Source organism: Neomonachus schauinslandi, chromosome 6 (assembly GCF_002201575.2).
Source record: "Neomonachus schauinslandi chromosome 6, ASM220157v2, whole genome shotgun sequence".
Classification (NCBI taxonomy): domain Eukaryota; kingdom Metazoa; phylum Chordata; class Mammalia; order Carnivora; family Phocidae; genus Neomonachus; species Neomonachus schauinslandi.
Genome location: NC_058408.1, coordinates 25,222,436 through 25,239,239, shown reverse-complemented (window position 1 = coordinate 25,239,239; position 16,804 = coordinate 25,222,436). Strand labels below are relative to the sequence as shown.

At 39.8% G+C, this 16,804-nt stretch overlaps 1 protein-coding gene across 1 annotated transcript in view; it reads right to left on the bottom strand.

Moving 5' to 3' along the window:
* Positions 1-16,804, bottom strand: part of RBBP5 (RB binding protein 5, histone lysine methyltransferase complex subunit) — a 38,369-nt gene that overhangs the window by 9,740 nt on the left and 11,825 nt on the right. The window contains exons 2-11 of the mRNA XM_044916317.1: positions 15,846-15,871; positions 14,756-14,928; positions 7,542-7,682; positions 6,539-6,701; positions 4,340-4,449; positions 3,205-3,324; positions 2,963-3,116; positions 2,795-2,866; positions 2,044-2,161; positions 277-346 (exon numbers count right to left, since the gene is read on the bottom strand). Coding sequence (XP_044772252.1) covers positions 277-346; positions 2,044-2,161; positions 2,795-2,866; positions 2,963-3,116; positions 3,205-3,324; positions 4,340-4,449; positions 6,539-6,701; positions 7,542-7,682; positions 14,756-14,928; positions 15,846-15,871 — 1,147 coding nt within the window. The remainder of the gene's footprint in view (positions 1-276; positions 347-2,043; positions 2,162-2,794; positions 2,867-2,962; positions 3,117-3,204; positions 3,325-4,339; positions 4,450-6,538; positions 6,702-7,541; positions 7,683-14,755; positions 14,929-15,845; positions 15,872-16,804) is intronic.

Sequence of the window (16,804 nt, the reverse complement as noted above, 5' to 3'; positions counted from 1 at the left end):
GTATGGATCTAGAACTTTAAGAAAGCCAAGATGATTAAGAGAAAATCAGACAATATGAATAACAAAATCAGTAGTAAAAACAAACGGTATAAATGAATTATCTCAGTTTTCCTTAAGATTTTCTATCAGGGGAAAAGGGAAGGGATTTCTTGTACACCAAAGGACTTATTACTTTGAACTAACACACGCAGGACAGCCGGGGGAGGTGAGCGTACACCAGAGCCTGAGGAGGAGGGGGAGGAGCGCCCCGCGGCCTCGCCTGCAGAGGTGGCTCACCTGCTACAGAAGGCAGCAATTGGGTCCACGCTGGTGACATCCACTTCCTCATCCTCGGCAGCATCAGCCCCTGCAGGAGAGAAACGGCACAGGTGTAAGAAGAAGGAAAAACACGGCTTTTTACTTGCAGCCTAATGATTTCCATAAACTAAAATTCAGCAGAAACAAAGGAGGACAGCCAAACAGTTCGTTTTACTCAATAATTCAACAAGTAGGTGCTGAATCTCCACCCTATGCTGGGCACTGGGGATACAGTGATGACCAAGAAAGCCGCACACAGTTCTTCAGTAAAAACTTCACAGCCTAACCAGGGAGACAGGTATCAACAGATAATTTCCATTCAAAAAAATTTTTTTTAATTTATTTGAGAGCGAGAGAGAGAGAGAGCATGAGAGGGGGGAGGGTCCTAGGGAGAAGCAGACTACCCGCTGAGCAGGGAGCCCGATGCGGGACTCGATCCCAGGACTCCGGGATCAGGACCTGAGCTGAAGGCAGTCGCTCAACCAACGGAGCCACCCAGGCGCCGGATAATTTCCATTCAATTCAATAAGTGTGATTCAGTGCTACGAATATGAGAAGGAGGAACAAGTTATCTGAGTTTGGAAAGGCTTCACACAACATAATCCAGCAACATCAATACAATACAGAACAGGCCGCCTCCCTGGTGATCCTCCTAAAACACGGGGGCATATATGTGATCTAATATCACACAAGTGAGGATCAGCACTTCCAAGCTGGAAGAACCAACCTCAGTCCCAATTCCCTGATTCCTGGCACCATCAAGTGGTCCAGCAGGCGATGACCTGTGACATTAATTCCTTAGTGAGTAATTAACTTACAACCGGGAATACTAATAAGCATTCATACACACGAACCCCCATTAGATATAAAACCCTGTGTTAGACAACCATGGGGATTAAAAAGTCAAATCTTTATTCTAAAGGAGCTTCCTATCTAGTTCAGAAAACAAGATAAGAATAACAATGAGGGGCGCCTGACTGGGTCAGTCGCTGGAGTAGGCAACTCTTGATCTTGGGGCTGTGAGTTCAAGCCCCATGTTAGGCAAAGAATTTAGTTAAAAAGCAAACAATGAGCACTATCACAATCCTAATTGAAAATAACATCTGAATGCTTACCTTGGCCTAGGTGCTACACTGGGTCCCTTACACGAATTACTCCCCACAACCCTAAAAGGCAGGTTCTATTATTACCACTATTTTACAGATGAGGAAATTCAGGTTTAAAGAGTAATAAGGGGCGCCTGGGTGGCTCAGTCGTTAAGCGTCTGCCTTCGGCTCAGGTCACAATTCCAGAGTCCTGGGATCGAGCCCCACATTGGGCTCTCTGCTCGGCGGGAAGCCTGCTTCTCCCTCTCCCACTCCCCCTGCTTGTGTTCCCTCTCTCGCTGTGTCTCTCTCTGTCAAATAAATAAATAAAATCTTTTAAAAAAATAAAAAATTTAAAAAATAAAGAGTAATAAGCATTTTGCCCCAGGCAGTTGGACTCCAAAGCTCATGCTGTTTACCTTTATCTTCCTGCCATGGGGGTGACAATACCTAATACAGACGGAGCACCCAGCATGTGCAGGTGATCAGGTGATCATCAACAATTCATCAGGAAACACAGTGATATAATAAGAGAGCTGTTAAACCCTAGTAAAAATGCTCACAGAGGCCCTCAGTTGGTGCGTTCCACACAGAGACTCTCAGAACACCGTCAAAACTGTGTAAGCGTAAAGAAAAAGAGACTGCAGTCGAGAAATATTACCTGTCTGCTCAGGCTCACTCTTATCTTCATCTTCAATATCAAACTCTGATTCCCTTTCCTCATATTCTACATTTTCATCCAACTCCTTGAAGTCTGGGGCAAATGCACTCCAATTTTCCTATGCCGCAAACAAAATACACTACTTAACCGTATGAGAAAGCAATGGTCTGTAAACTCGACATTACTGATAGAAATGAAAGATCGGAGCACATACAAGACTTAGACCTCTGAGAACAAATCTGGCAGATAACAAAAATAAGGTACCTATAGGTTTTACTGTCTTAAGGTATTTGGATCTTAAACGCTCCAAGTTATTAACTACAGTTCTCTCATGAGAACTGCCATCTTTAATCTTTTAAAGATATAATTATCAGGTAAAACACTGCATTTTCTTAGAGGAGTACACGGATTACAAACATGATTAAAGTTGTTCAAAATAAAACCAAGATGTAAAACAGAAACTAACTGAGCTGAAAATAAGAAAAGCAAAAGAAAACTCTCTCTCAGGTAACAGAAAAATGTTAACAGAAAGTACACCAGACTTTCTCCCTGAAGACAGAGGTAGTAAATCAGCTTTGGACCAAGACCTTCCCAACAAAATAAAGCAAAACTGAATCAATTTTAATTAGGTTACAAGAATCACATGCAAAAGAAATTAAATAGGTCATTTTTTGCTTACTACCTGTAAGGTTCTTTGATATAAAGAAAGGATATTTAGCTTCAAAGCAATTAAACCAGAAAAAATACTTACTACTTGATTTTGTGCCCAGATAGATACCACTCCACTTGAAATGGATGCTATGATGGGTCGAACAGGGTGCCACTAAATTTAAGGAAGGAAAGAAAAATCAGCTCTAAGAATGGATCCAAGATTATCTGTTTCACACCAGTAACAAGAGCAACCTCTCATTCTACTCACAGCTACATCCAAGAGGAGTTCTCCTCTCGTCCCATGGAGAATCTTCACCAGGTTGCCAATGCTTTTCTCCCAGATGTACAAGGCATGCTGCCGGGCTGAACCAGCCACTATGTATTCTCCATCCCCAGAGAAACAACATTTCTTCCACGGGGTCCTGAAGGACAAAGAAAGTACCCAAGGAGAACCAGAAGCTGAGCTCAGGTCATGTATTGCCCCATATTCTTCTAGGTGGTGATACACACCTATTTACCAAGTCCTGTAACTTCTGCATGGGTTCAGGCTCTCCATCTCTTCCACAAGTTAAGATTTCTCTGCCATCATAAACTCGGATTATCCGATCTGCTGTGTTAATTAAAAAGCAACTAGAGAAAGGATAAAAATATCAACACAAGAGGTCAGAAATGTTTCTGTTAACATTTTCTATTAATATCTGTTACTTAGAACAGTACCATAGAACAACTACTCCACATAAGCTAGAACACATATGTACTTACTTGTCACCTCTCAAAGCAAAATAGAATTTGAAGTGAAGATATGTTGTATACTTTGTGTATCCCTGAACCCTATATGCACAAACTGATCTTCAGTATTTATTTTTAATCTTTAGTATTTGATTGAAATCCATGACCTCTAAAGTGAAACCAGCTTGCTGAATTCACAAACTTATAGTTAGACATACAGTGCATACTTCATTTCTCTGGCCTATCTTATACATAACATATTCTTCCTAATGAGTTAGTAAACTATGTCATTTTAAAATGTTCTTTTACTGTAATGACATTGGAAATCTGTCTAAAATGTAAGTTATTTCACTACCTTCCTACAGATTTCACTAAGCTTTCCTGAATTCTAAAGAATTTTGAACATGAATGTCCTCTAAGTACACATGCATGCTCCTATACAAGACAGGACTGTCACCTCTCATCCTGACACCAACAATCTAATTCTTCTCGTTTCTGTTGACATATCTACTTCTAGTTGGGTAACCACACTTATCAGAAAAACATCTGAAAGTAAAAGGGTAAATAGTTTTATGTAAATAGAGTGTATATCCAATTACTATGTGAATTCTGTGACATGACTTTGGATTATAAAAACAGGTGATCTTTACCCAGAGCGTACTATGTGGCAGGCATTTTAGTTCTAAGCATATACCACCCCGATATCTTTTCTGCCTAATCATCTCCAGAAAAAGAGGATGTGACTACTGGTTCAATGCAATAAATTTTATGAACGTAAGAACCAGATACTGACAGTTTCTAGTTATTTTTTAAGTAAATTTTCTTAAAGATTTAATATACACAAAAACTGTGAATCTCAATGTATTTTTGCATTCTACTCACTTTTAAAACTGTCCCTAAAAAGACAAGGTCTCACCTCCCCTTCCGGGCAAACTCTATGGACTTAATAGCTGTGGTATTGCTTGTTCCAGTTGTTACTCTGAAGGAAGCAACAAGATCCTGAGAATCTGTTTTTAGGACCAAAATCTAAAGTTCAAAGGAAAAAAAAAAACAAAACCATTAAGTATTCTGATAACTTACAGTAATTAGAACTGGCTTCCATTTCTAAAACTGGGCAAAGACTGGGTAAAAATATAAACATCTCGGGGCGCCTGGGTGGCTCAGTCTGTTGAGCATCTGCCTTCGGCTTAGGTCATGATGCCAGAGTCCCGGGATTGAGTCCCGCATCGGGCTCCCTGCTCCGAGCGGGCTCCCTGCTCCACGGGGAGCCCGCTTCTCCCTCTCCCTCTGCCCCTCCACCCGCTTGTGCTCGCTCTCTTTCTCTCAGATAGATAGATAGATAGATAGATAAATAAAATCTTTAAAAAATATATAACGTCTCATGTATTCAACCTGATTAACTGATACTGCCTTTTAATTCTTCAAATAAAGAACCATGTCTTAATCTATTCTCAAAATACAATGTTTAGTGTTATTCACAATAGTTAAAAGGTGGAAGCAACCCAAGGATACGTCAACAGATGAAGGGATAAACACAAGGGGGAATGTACTCCAGTGGGACAGTACTCAGCCAGGAAAAGGAGGGAAATTCGGGCACATGCTGGGCATGAAGGAATCTTCAGGACATCAGGCTGAGTGAAATAAGCCAGTCACAAGAAGACAAATGCCATATGAGTCCACTTACATGAGGTACCTAGGGTAGCCAAATTCACAGATATAGAAAGTAGAGTGATGGTTGCCAGGGGCCGGGGAGGGAACAAAGACTAGGAGGTTCCTGCTTAACTAGTACAGAGTTTCAGTTTTATAAGACGAAAAAAGCTCTGGAGATACATGATGGTGATGGGTACACAATAATGTGAATGCACTTAATAGCATAAAACTGTACACTTAAGAATGGTTAAGATGGTAAATGTTATGTTATATTTTATGTTATGTGTATTTTACCACCATTTCCAAAAATGGCCACTTTCTAAGGTAGCCATGAAATTATACTAGCCTATACACCCCAATCACCAAAAAAAAAAAAAAAAAAAAAAAAAATCAAGTTGCCTAATGGAACTACAAACTCTAACCTTTATTAAAGGGGCGCTGGCTCAGTCAGTTGAGCATCAGACTCTTGGTTTCGGCTCAGTTTGTGATCTCAGGGTCACGAGATCAAGTGGCAGGGAATCTGCTTCTCTCCCCCCCAACTCCCTCTGCCCCTCCCCTCCACTCGCACACATGCATGCACGCACTCTCTCTCTCTAAACTAAATAAATCTTAAAAAACAAAACAAAACAAAGTAAAACAGGACCTTAAAAGCCCAGCTAACTTCTTACTCCACAAAACTGCAGGTTAAGTGGGCTTAAATTATATAATATCTACAGAACTAGGTATTAAGACATTTTTATCAAATGTATTCCATTTTATACTATGACTTTTAAATTTTATAAATGAGGGGCGCCTGGGTGGCTCAGGTGTTAAGCATCTGCCTTCGGCTCAGGTCATGATCCCGGGGTCCTGGGATCAAGCCCCACATCCGGCTCCCTGCTCCGTGGGAAGCCTGCTTCTCCCTCTCCCACTCCCCCTACTTGTGTTCCCTCTCTCACTGTGTCTCTCTCTGTCAAATAAATAAATAAAATCTTTAAATAAATAAATAAATTTTATAAATGAGTAACGGCCCTTCATTATTAGCAAAAGGCCCTTCTACCCTTTCTAGGCTGAGTAGTCTCTGATCACTCTAAATCAAAAGAACAGAAACTATCATGAAGGCAGGACGCCTGGGTGGCTCAGTCATTAGGCGTCTGCCGTTGGCTTGGGTCATGATCCCAGGGTCCTGGGATTGAGCCCCACATCGGGCTCCCTGCTCCATGGGGGAGTCTGCTTCTCCCTCCCCCACTCCCCCTGCTTGTGTTCCCTCTGTCGCTGTGTCTCTCTGTCAAATAAATAAATAAAATCTTTAAAAAAAAAAAAATTATCATGAAGGCATGACAGAAAAATAGGCCACATTTGCCACAGGCACAAGACATGCTTAGTCCAGGGATAAAAGGTATTTCAAAGGAAGCAGAACAAGTAAACATGAAATAAGCCAATGCACAGGATGACTGATGCTTATTTCACTAGCTTCCAGGCTTACCTTGCCTTTTGCATTTCCTGTATAGATATATTCCCCTCGCCTATCAAAAGATGCAACCACGTTCAAATCGGAGTCATCGTCTACCGGCAGAACAACATGCTTGGAATCTGAAAGGGTCAACATGACAGGAGCAGATTTCATGGGACACACGAGAACCTTGTTCCTGTTTAAAAATATGAACAGTACATTGGCTGTTGCTTTGGTATCAGAAGGCTGATTCTCCTGCCCTCTTCCCTGATTCCTGTCACTACCTCCATCAACTCTCCCAGCTCAAGCAAATTTAAAATAGTGAAAAAGCTTGAAGTCTAAATGTCTAACAATAGGGAAACGACTGAATATAAGCTATGGGATCCTAGTTTGACAAAATAAAATGTAGTCATTAAAAATAAATACGAAGAAGTAGCGAACTAGTAGAAGAAATAGGTATGCAATAAAAAGGCAAAATGCTAACTAAAACTATGTAAAAATATGGAATTTAATACACATCTCATATGCATATAACTTGCTTTGTGGGCTATAAAGCACTAGATAACAAGCATTACACTTAAAGAACTTGACTAATAAAGAACCAAGAGAAATGAAGACAGTTATGTCTGGGTAATGGAATGGTGGGTAACTCTTTCTTAAATGTAGTTTCATTTTTTTTTAAATGTAGTTTTAATATTCGAACTACTTCCCTCTAAAGAAATTCAAATAACCGGCGGCGGGGAGGTGTTGGTGTGGAAAGCTCCAGGTCAAGGACCAGTTGTTATTCTTCTTCCTACCTCTGCCCACTTCCATAGTCTGAATACTGCCCAGTTTTTAATTATATGATACAATAACACTCTCTTTAAAATCTATTCAGTAGAGACAACCTAGACAGAAACATTATTTTATGTAGAAGATTTGAAGAGATGTGTGCTTTTGCCTCCCACAACCTTAAACTGCAATTGTCATGAGCCTGGAGCTAGTCCACAGAGAATGAGACCCTGCCCCAGGAAAGAACAGCACAGATTAAACATACTGATCTCGTGGATGGTACTGGACTTTTAGGATGGGTGAAGGGAACCGAAACCTCTGGTCGCAGTCGCCTGAAAGAACATCCCACTGTGACACTATGTTATCAGTGGAAGCACTCACGAGCTTATGACCATCTCGACTCCAGCTGGAAAAAAAAAAGGTGGGTAATTTAGCACATATTCTAAGTTAAAGTAATTTAGCACAAATTCTAAGTACATTGTACCGCTCTTAAAGATAAAAATGTCTGAGTCACACATCTGCCCTAGCTGCAGGAGTCAACAGTATTCCTTTATATATATATATATATATATATACTCAAATCCACAAACTTTCCCAACTAAACAATGAATAAGAATATTTCATGACATTTTTGTATGTAGTAACAAAAGCTCGTAGCAGTTCAAGATAACAGTAACAAGTGGCTCCAGGAAATAAGACTCAAACCTTTAAAAGAGTCTATCATCGGCTTGCCCTTAAATGTTGATGTAACAAGTATTTAGGGAGTGGGAGGTGAGGGAGTATCTGAGCTTTCTGAGGTTGTCCCAGAAATAGCACCATCACAGTGTAAACAAAACAATAAAAATAAGTATCTGTTATTTAAAATAACTAAGAAAGGAATTAATTCCTCCTGCTAAGTATAGCTAAACACCCTGGACATTACACATAAAACACAAAGGCACCGGCGGGCGCCTGGGTGGCTCAGTCGGTTAAGCGTCTGCATTCGGCTCAGGTCACGATCCCGGGGTCCTGGGACTGAGCCCCGCGTCGGGCTCCGTGCTCAGTGGGGAGTCTGCTTCTCCCTCTCCCTCTGCCTCTGCTGCTGTTCCTGCTTGTGCTCTCTCAACCTCTCTCAAATAAATAAATAAAATCTTTATTTAAAAAAAAAAAAAAAAGACTCTGAAGGGCAGAGCAAAGACTGATTGGCTAGAGACTACAGGATATGAGGAATGACACAATAGAAAGTTCCTTGGATTTTCTTTTTTGCCTTATATATCCCAGACTGAGTGATGGAGAAGCCAACAGCCCAGTAACACCAATGGGCTCACTCACACAAATAAAGCCTCAAGAAGAGGCTGCTTTCACTAGCCAAAGGACCAGGACTGGACAGCACAGAGAGACAGAAAACTTTTAGGCAATAATGACTCTTCCAGCAACCACGGTGAAAAAAACTGCAGCCCCACCTCCATCCCAGTCAACAAAATCTAAATAGAATCTAGACCTCCACCCTTGCCTAGTTACAGCCAGGTACCCTTCTCCACTCACTGCACTGGTGTCAGAGAAAGCTCAGGGGGCAGCCAGATTTCCATAGCCATCAGCCTGTAATAAGGACTCCCACTGAGTGTTAGTGGAGGCCACATGAAGAACAGGAACAAGGTACTCCTATCCTTCCCCACCAGCATGGTATCAGACCAGGAGGCCAGGGGGGAGCCTGAACTTCCCACCGCACCTAGCATAATGATGCCAAGTAAGAAGCCTGGACTTCTAACCCATCTGGCAATTAACAAGATAGTGCCCTCTCTTCTCTCCTCTCAAAGGAGGCCAGTTAAAACATAAGATTTAAATAAGCCCTACAGTCTTAGGATACCCAAAAAGCCCAAGTTTCAATTGAAAATAACTATCAATCCAAGGACACAAAAATCTCAACTTGAATGAGAAAAGACAATCAACAGATACGAACGGTGAGATAACATAGATGTTAGAATTATCTGACAAGGATTTTAATGCAGTCATCATAAATATGTTTCAATAAGCAATTATGAACATGCTTGAAATAAATGAGGAAAAAAAAAAAAGTCTCAGCAAAGAAATAAAAGATGTAGAGAAGACCTGAATTTTAGAAATGAAACACACAACTAAAATAAGAAACCCAACAGATGGGTTCAGGAGCCAATGGAGAAAAAAGAGGAAAGAATCAGTGAACTGGAAAACAGAGTAATAGTTATCCAATCGGAATAAGAGAAAAAACAGACTAAAAAAAATGAACAGAACCTCAGGGACTTGTGGGACTATAATAAAAGATCTAAGATCCACATCATCAGAGTCCTAGAAGAGAAGAAAGAATGGGGCTTCCAAGTATTGAAGGAATAATGGCTGAAATTTTCCCAAACTTGGCAAAAGATATGAAACCTACAGATTCAAGAAGCTGAGCAAACGTCAAACAGGGTGAGCTCAAAGAAATCCACTTCGAAGATACAGAGACAAACCTCTGAAACCTAAAGACAAAGAAAAAAAAATCCTTAAAGCAGCAAGAGAGGAAGGACATCTTACCCTATGGAAACAAACAATACAAACAGGCAAACACACAAAAAATTCATGTGACAGCAGATTTCTCACCAGAAAGCATGGAAGGAAGTGGCACACTCAAGTGCTGAGAGAAAAAGAGCTGCCAACCCAAATTCTATTATCAGCAAAAATATCCTTCAGGGAACAAAAAGGTAAATCAAGATATTTGGCCAGGGGCGCCTGGGTGGCTCAGTTGGTTAAGCGACTGCCTTCGGCTCAGGTCATGATCCTGGAGTCCCGGGATCGAGTTCCGCATCGGGCTCCCTGCTCGGCGGGGAGTCTGCTTCTCCCTCTGACCCTCCTCCCTCTCATGCTCTGTCTCTCATTCTCTCTGTCTCAAATAAATAAATAAAATCTTTAAAAAAAAAATTTTTTTAAATAAAAAAAATAAAAAGATACTTGGCCAGAAGATCTACCCTAAAAGGATGATTCAAAGAAGTTCTCTAAATGGAAAGGAAATGATAAAAGAAGGAATCTTAGAACATGAGGGAAAAAGAACAATGAAAAAAAAAAGAATAAAAATATAGGTAAATAAGATCAGTTTTTTTCCCTCTAGTTTTGACATTTGAACCAAAAATTGTAACACTGTCTTATGTGGGTCTCAATATATATAGAAGAAATATTTAAGACAATTATATACAAAGAAGGGTAAATGGAAGTACGGTTTCTACACTTCACTTGAACTGGTAAAATGTCAACACCAGTGGACTGTAGTAAGTTAGGTGTACACAATGTAATACCTAGTAACCACCGAAAAGTTATACCAATACCCTCAAAAACACTATACAGTTCTCTCTTATCTATGGGGGATACTAAGACCCCCCCAGTGGATGCCTGGAACCACCAATAGTATCGAATGCCATGTAGACTGTTTTCCTGTACATAACATACCTATGAGAAAGTTTCATTTATAAGTTAGGCACAGTGAAAGAATAACGACCAATAACAAAACAGAACAATTAACAATATGCTGTAATCAAAGTTGTCTGAATGAGGTCTCTCTCAAATTCTCTTACTATACTCACTCTTGTGATGGTGTGAAATGACCAAGTGCCTAAGTGAGGACGGGAAGCACAGGGAGGGAGGGACACAGGCATCGTGATGCAGCCTGAGGCCACTACCGCCCTTCTGACATGTCAGAATCATCTGCTCCTAACTGTGGTTGACCACAGGTAACTGAAACCACAAAAAGGGAAACCACAGGTACGGGGGACTACTGCAGATGAAGTGGAATTCTAAAAAATGTTCAAGAAACCCACAGGAAGGCAGGGGAAAAAATGAAAAACAGAAGGGACAAAAATAAATAAAATTTAAAACATAAAAAAAAGAAACAGAAGGGACAGAGAAACCCAAAACCAGTATTTACCCAAATTTTACAATAAAGAGGAGTTGCTACTGAGGACCTTGGTTGGCTGTATACCTCCATGGTTAAGAACATAGGCTCAAGAGTCAGACTTATGCTGAAGCCTGGACATTACCCCTTTTAGCTGTGTGATCTTGGGCAAGTTATATATCCTTCTGAGCTTCAATTTCCTCCCCTATAACATGGGCTCAGTAATATTACCTAACCAGCAGAGGACTGTTGGCAGAATTAAGATCAGTATATATAAAATTCCTATCCCAATGCCTGGCACATAGCAAGTGCTCAAAAAACATTAACAATTATTTGTATCAGAGACAAGATGAATGTATTCCCAGACTTGGGACTCAAGGGGCAGAGGAAGGCAGGGGTAAAATAAGGAAGTGAATATAAAGGGATCAAGTTCAAGTCTGCACACGAAAGGACTCTTGTGCCTCTCTCCCACCAGCTCTAGAACACTTGCAGTCATGCTTACCCCTCAGAAAGGCAAGTAGAAGATCCTTCTAGAGAATGCGAACCTAAAAAAAAAGAGGCCTGAAGATGCCCTTCTGTTAGGATTCACAAAAAAAAAGCCAGTGACCCACCCCATTTCAGTGAATGATAGGAGGGTAAGAGGGTGAGCTAAAACTTGCATACGGTGTAACAGTATGTCCATGGCTAATTTCTGAAATTAACAAACCAAGAAAAAGTAACATACACATGTTATTTAGAAATATGGAGATAAATATCAGAAGAAACAGACAAAAAAATGAAAGCAGACAGGGGACCAGACCATAATGGAGCGGGGCGAAACAAGGGACAGCTTTCGTTGCTGTTCTTGTAAGCCTTACAGCGCAATCTGACTACAGAACAGAATGTTAGCTATCATTCCATTTTTTTTCTTTAAGCCCTTTTGTACTATAATATCCTTTTCTCTTTTCCCCACAATAAGCCTGTATTTCTGTTAAAATAGAAGGGACTCTAATTTTGAAAACAAAATTATTAACAAGTGAAAAGTAAAAGGGGCTCTCCCACTAAAAAACATAATATTAATATACCTGACAATTCCAAATTCCATAAGCAGGCACAAAATTAGAAGCTCAGGAAAAAAAACAAACACAAAAACCAGAAACTGGGATTATAGCCGTAAAACAGCAAACAAGGTTCATAAATCACAGCACTTACCATCTCGCAGGGCAGCTACTCATAAGACAAATATTTGCAATAAAATAACAGGAGACACACAGCCATGATCTCAAACTTACATTTCCCCCCTCAATTTTACATTCGTATCTTCATGCAAACCAGAAGTCTAAGGACCATCCTAACTTCTGCACTTCACTCAGACTCCTCATCTGACTAATGACCAGGACTCTCACTTCTGCCCTCTCCCCTCTCCCCGCCGCTCAGCCCCAGTCTTGCTGCCACTGTGCTCATCATCTCTAGCCCAGATCTCTGCACTTCCCTTATCTTCATTCTCTCTTCTTCAATCTCTTTAACACATGCTGTCCCAGAGATTTTTTAAAAAATAAAAAGCTCATCATATCACTTTCTTTCCTACAATGTCTTAATGGCTTCACAGTTACCTACAAGAGGAAGTTCAAATTCATACTATGGTAAGACAGCATCCTCCATAAGGATCTCCGTTTACTGGCTCTTGCCATTATCACACCTCCCACACCACAATCCAGCTATCTTGAACTACCTGCGGTTCCCCATCTTATTGTGCTTGTTTGAAGCTGATGGACCTTTGCCTGGGCAGCGTCCTTTGCTTGGAATACAACTGGCAAACACCTGTATCTCACAAGTTTGAGGTTAGAAATTATCTTGCCTAGGAAGCCTTTCCTGACCACTGTTCTCCTCCAGGACATGGATCATCTCTTCCTTTGCACCTTCACCTCCACTAAAGCTCAAACACAGTTCTTGTATAGGAACCATAAAGCTTCAGTACCTGCACCTGCTACATAATTCATGCTCAACGTTGCTGAATGAATGTGTAAGTGAAAAGGTTTATGCACAAAGACGTTTACTAAACATGTAACAGAGACACTAGCAAAAAACTGTTAAATAAATTATAATTTATCCATGAGAAGACATATAGCCATAAAAAAGGTTTTTAGAGGTATGCAAGTAGGAAACTGTCCGGTGTTAGGGAGAAAAAAAGCAAAATATAAAACAGAACATAGCATGATTACAAATTCTGCCTTTTTTTTTTTTTTAAAGATTTTATTTATTTATTTGACAGAGAGAGACACAGCAAGAGAAGGAACACAAGCAGGGGGAGTGGGAGAGGGAGAAGCAGGCTTCCCGCTGAGCAGAGAGCCCGATGAGGGGCTCAATCCCAAGACCCCGGGATCATGACCTGAGCTGAAGGCAGATGCTTAACAACTGAGCCACCCAGGCACCCCCAAATTCTGCTCTTTAAAAACTATATACAGAAACATACTAAAATCTTTACAGTAGGAATACTTGGGTGGTGGGACTATGGGAGATACTAGTACTTCTTTTTGCTTTGCTATATTTTACATAAGGTTCTAAATGATTATGCATTATTTTACAATAAAAACAAACGCATTATTTTTAACAGGCGGGAGTGGTTGGTACTCTCATTTTGCATATTACAGACACGTTTTGGCCAAAGCTAGTTCATTAGCAGCCAAACCTAGACTGGGATTCAGGCCTCCTCCCAATCCAGTGCTTTACAATATAGCTGCCATTTCCACTTACACAAAAGGAAATAAGCTTCATAAATCTAGATCTGATTACGGGGCGCCTGGGTGGTTCAGTCAGTTGGACGTCTTACTCTTGATTTTGGCTCAGGTCCTGATCTCAGGGTTGTGAGATTGAGCTGCACATGGGACTCATGCTCAGTGTGGAGTCTGCTTGTTCCTCTCCCTCCCCCTCTGTTCTTCCTTCCCCCAGCTCGCTTGTGCACACTTGCTTGCTCTCTCTCTAAAAAAATAAAATAAAATAAAATCTTAAAAAAAAAAAATCTAGATCTGATTAGGTGCTTTTTTTGGCCCCAAGTTCATTTAGAAGAGCTGCCCTAAAATAAAACTTTCCAAAGCAAACACAGTAGTCCCAGAGAGTAAGAAAGAAATCAATGGGAATTTATATTACACTAGATTTTAGCTCAATCTATTTGACAGAAAGCCTTAACTATAATTTAGTAAAGGAAAAGACATGCCTACGATCACTAAAACTGCTGGAATTCAAGAACCTGGACAAAGCTGAAGTAGAGGACTTCCAAGTTTCCCTCCTCATCAAGACTTTCCATTCTAAATGAAAGGTCAATATCACAAATACTACTACAGCTGCAAACTTTTGTAAATATCTCATTTCAGTACTGAAATATTCTCAGACAGAGCCTGATACAGATCCACAAGTACACTCAATTTCTCCCCCACAAAGGTATTCCAAGGACAGCATTTTTTTTCAAGGTCTACAGATGCTATGAGAAATTGTACTACTAGTGACTGAACATTTAAAATGCTAAGTATTAAAATATCTAGTACAATGAGACTGGCAATTTCACAGTCACCATTCATCCCCCTAATTCAACTCATATTCAACACATTAATATTAAAATTCCTTACCATAAAGAACAAACTGGATGGATGTGCGCACTAATTATTTTAGCAATGCCTCTTGTCAAGAAATCCCAGATGACAATTCGGCCATCATTACAGCCAACTGCAAGCAGCGTGCCCCACCTGTTAAAGGTGCAAGTCAGGGCCATGCTGATACAATCCAAAGTTCCATCGGCTTCCTAAAAATTAAAATGAATACAAGAAAATAGACAATGCCACCAGGTACCCAATTATTTCTTAAAGATTCTCTATCACCTATGACACTTCTCTTTTAATTTAAATGACGATGTATACCAAAAGAAACTCTATGTGTGTTCTTATACCTATTAAACTAGCCAAAATAAGGAAATATTTGTAAACAGATGTGATACATCCCTACATTACCAGTATGACTTTGTACCCACTGTGCACGGCAATTAGGCAAAATATAACAAGATTCATTGAAAAGAGTCATCCTACTGACCCAATAATCATAGTTCTTGGGATTTACTCCAAGAAAAATAATTTAAAACAAAACCCCTAGAACAACCTGTATGTGCAACATTAGGGAAGTCAAATACATTATTTTATATTCGTATCAAGCTATTTAAAATCACCATAATGGCTACACTTGAAACACATTTCAAATATTACAAAATATTTTTGCATTTATAAAAGTAAAGCACACTTAGAGCATACATATTATTACTATGCAAAAACATTGATTGAAACTAGAAAAGCACACAGAGAAAAAAATCTACGTATAGGTGATGGTACTGTTTGTGAAAAATCCTTCAAAGTATTGAAGGATAAGGAAAAGAAGGAAAAGAAGGAAAAAAAATCCTTCTTTTTTTAATTTACTGGGAAATGAATTGCTTAAGATTAAAAGGTGATGGTGAGATTTCCCACCAGTACTGCCTATCTATTTCCTCTCTCCTTAAAATTAAACACTGAGTTCTTTATTATAGCACTTAAAGCTTCTGTAGTCAAAGAAAATGGGCAGGGGGGGGGGAATCAAATAACATTTTTCCGCTCAAACACAAAAGCTAGCAAGTTACCATACTCCTAAATTCACAATAAGACTATACTCTTAAAAAAAAAAAGACTATACTCTTACCTCTGGATAATTCTGCCCAAAGGACTCTGCAACAAAGCAAAGAAAGAGTTCATGGAGCATTTGCAACACAGCAGGAATCCTCCAGCTCTCGAATGGTGGATGCAATGGTTTGCAAAGTGTGGATGCCTGGCTCAGGGACTCCAGGGGGTCACACCTATTTTCATTATCATACCAAGATGGCATCTGCCTCTTTACTCTCCTATCTCCTAAGTTTACAGATGAGCTCTCCTGAGGCCACAGCACCAGTGATATTTTAACAGAGTGCATGCAAAAGTAGATGCAAGAATTCTGCCAACTTCTACTTAGGCAAGCATTAAGGACAATTTGTAAAACCGTGAAACAATGTTCTTCTCACTATTTTTGTTTTAGAAAAGTTATTTTTCACAAAAAAAAATGTTATTTATGTAAACAGGTAATGGGGTTATGCTGGTTATTTTGAATTACAAACTTTTAAATATCCAATCTGTCAAACTATCTTAAGTCGGATGAACTCTCTAAAACCTTCATGAACACCAGCCAACCAGCAGTGCCATTTCCTTCCTAATAATGACATTTATACTGTCACATAGTCTGGTAGTTGATTAAAGATGCAATTCTCTATATTAATTTCTTAAGCAAACGACATTTGGGGGCCAACACCCCTGAATGCTTTTCCTGTATGAAATGCAGTGTTCACACGAGACAAACATCTCGAGCTGCAAATAACGGCATGATGCTACCCCTGCTTCTCAGAAGTGTCCTCTGTCAGCAGTAACACTGTCTTTGTCAGGATGTACTTACAACATTACCTAAGTATTGTACTACAGTGGTTTTTAAACTATATTGAGAACTACAGATCCATGAAAGTTGTTTCACACATAAGGCACCCAAATCAGATTTCATTTTAAAAAAGAAGTCTACTGCTTAAAAAAAAAAAAAAAATTTATAAAAATTAACTGAAAACTAAAAAGTGGAGGCAT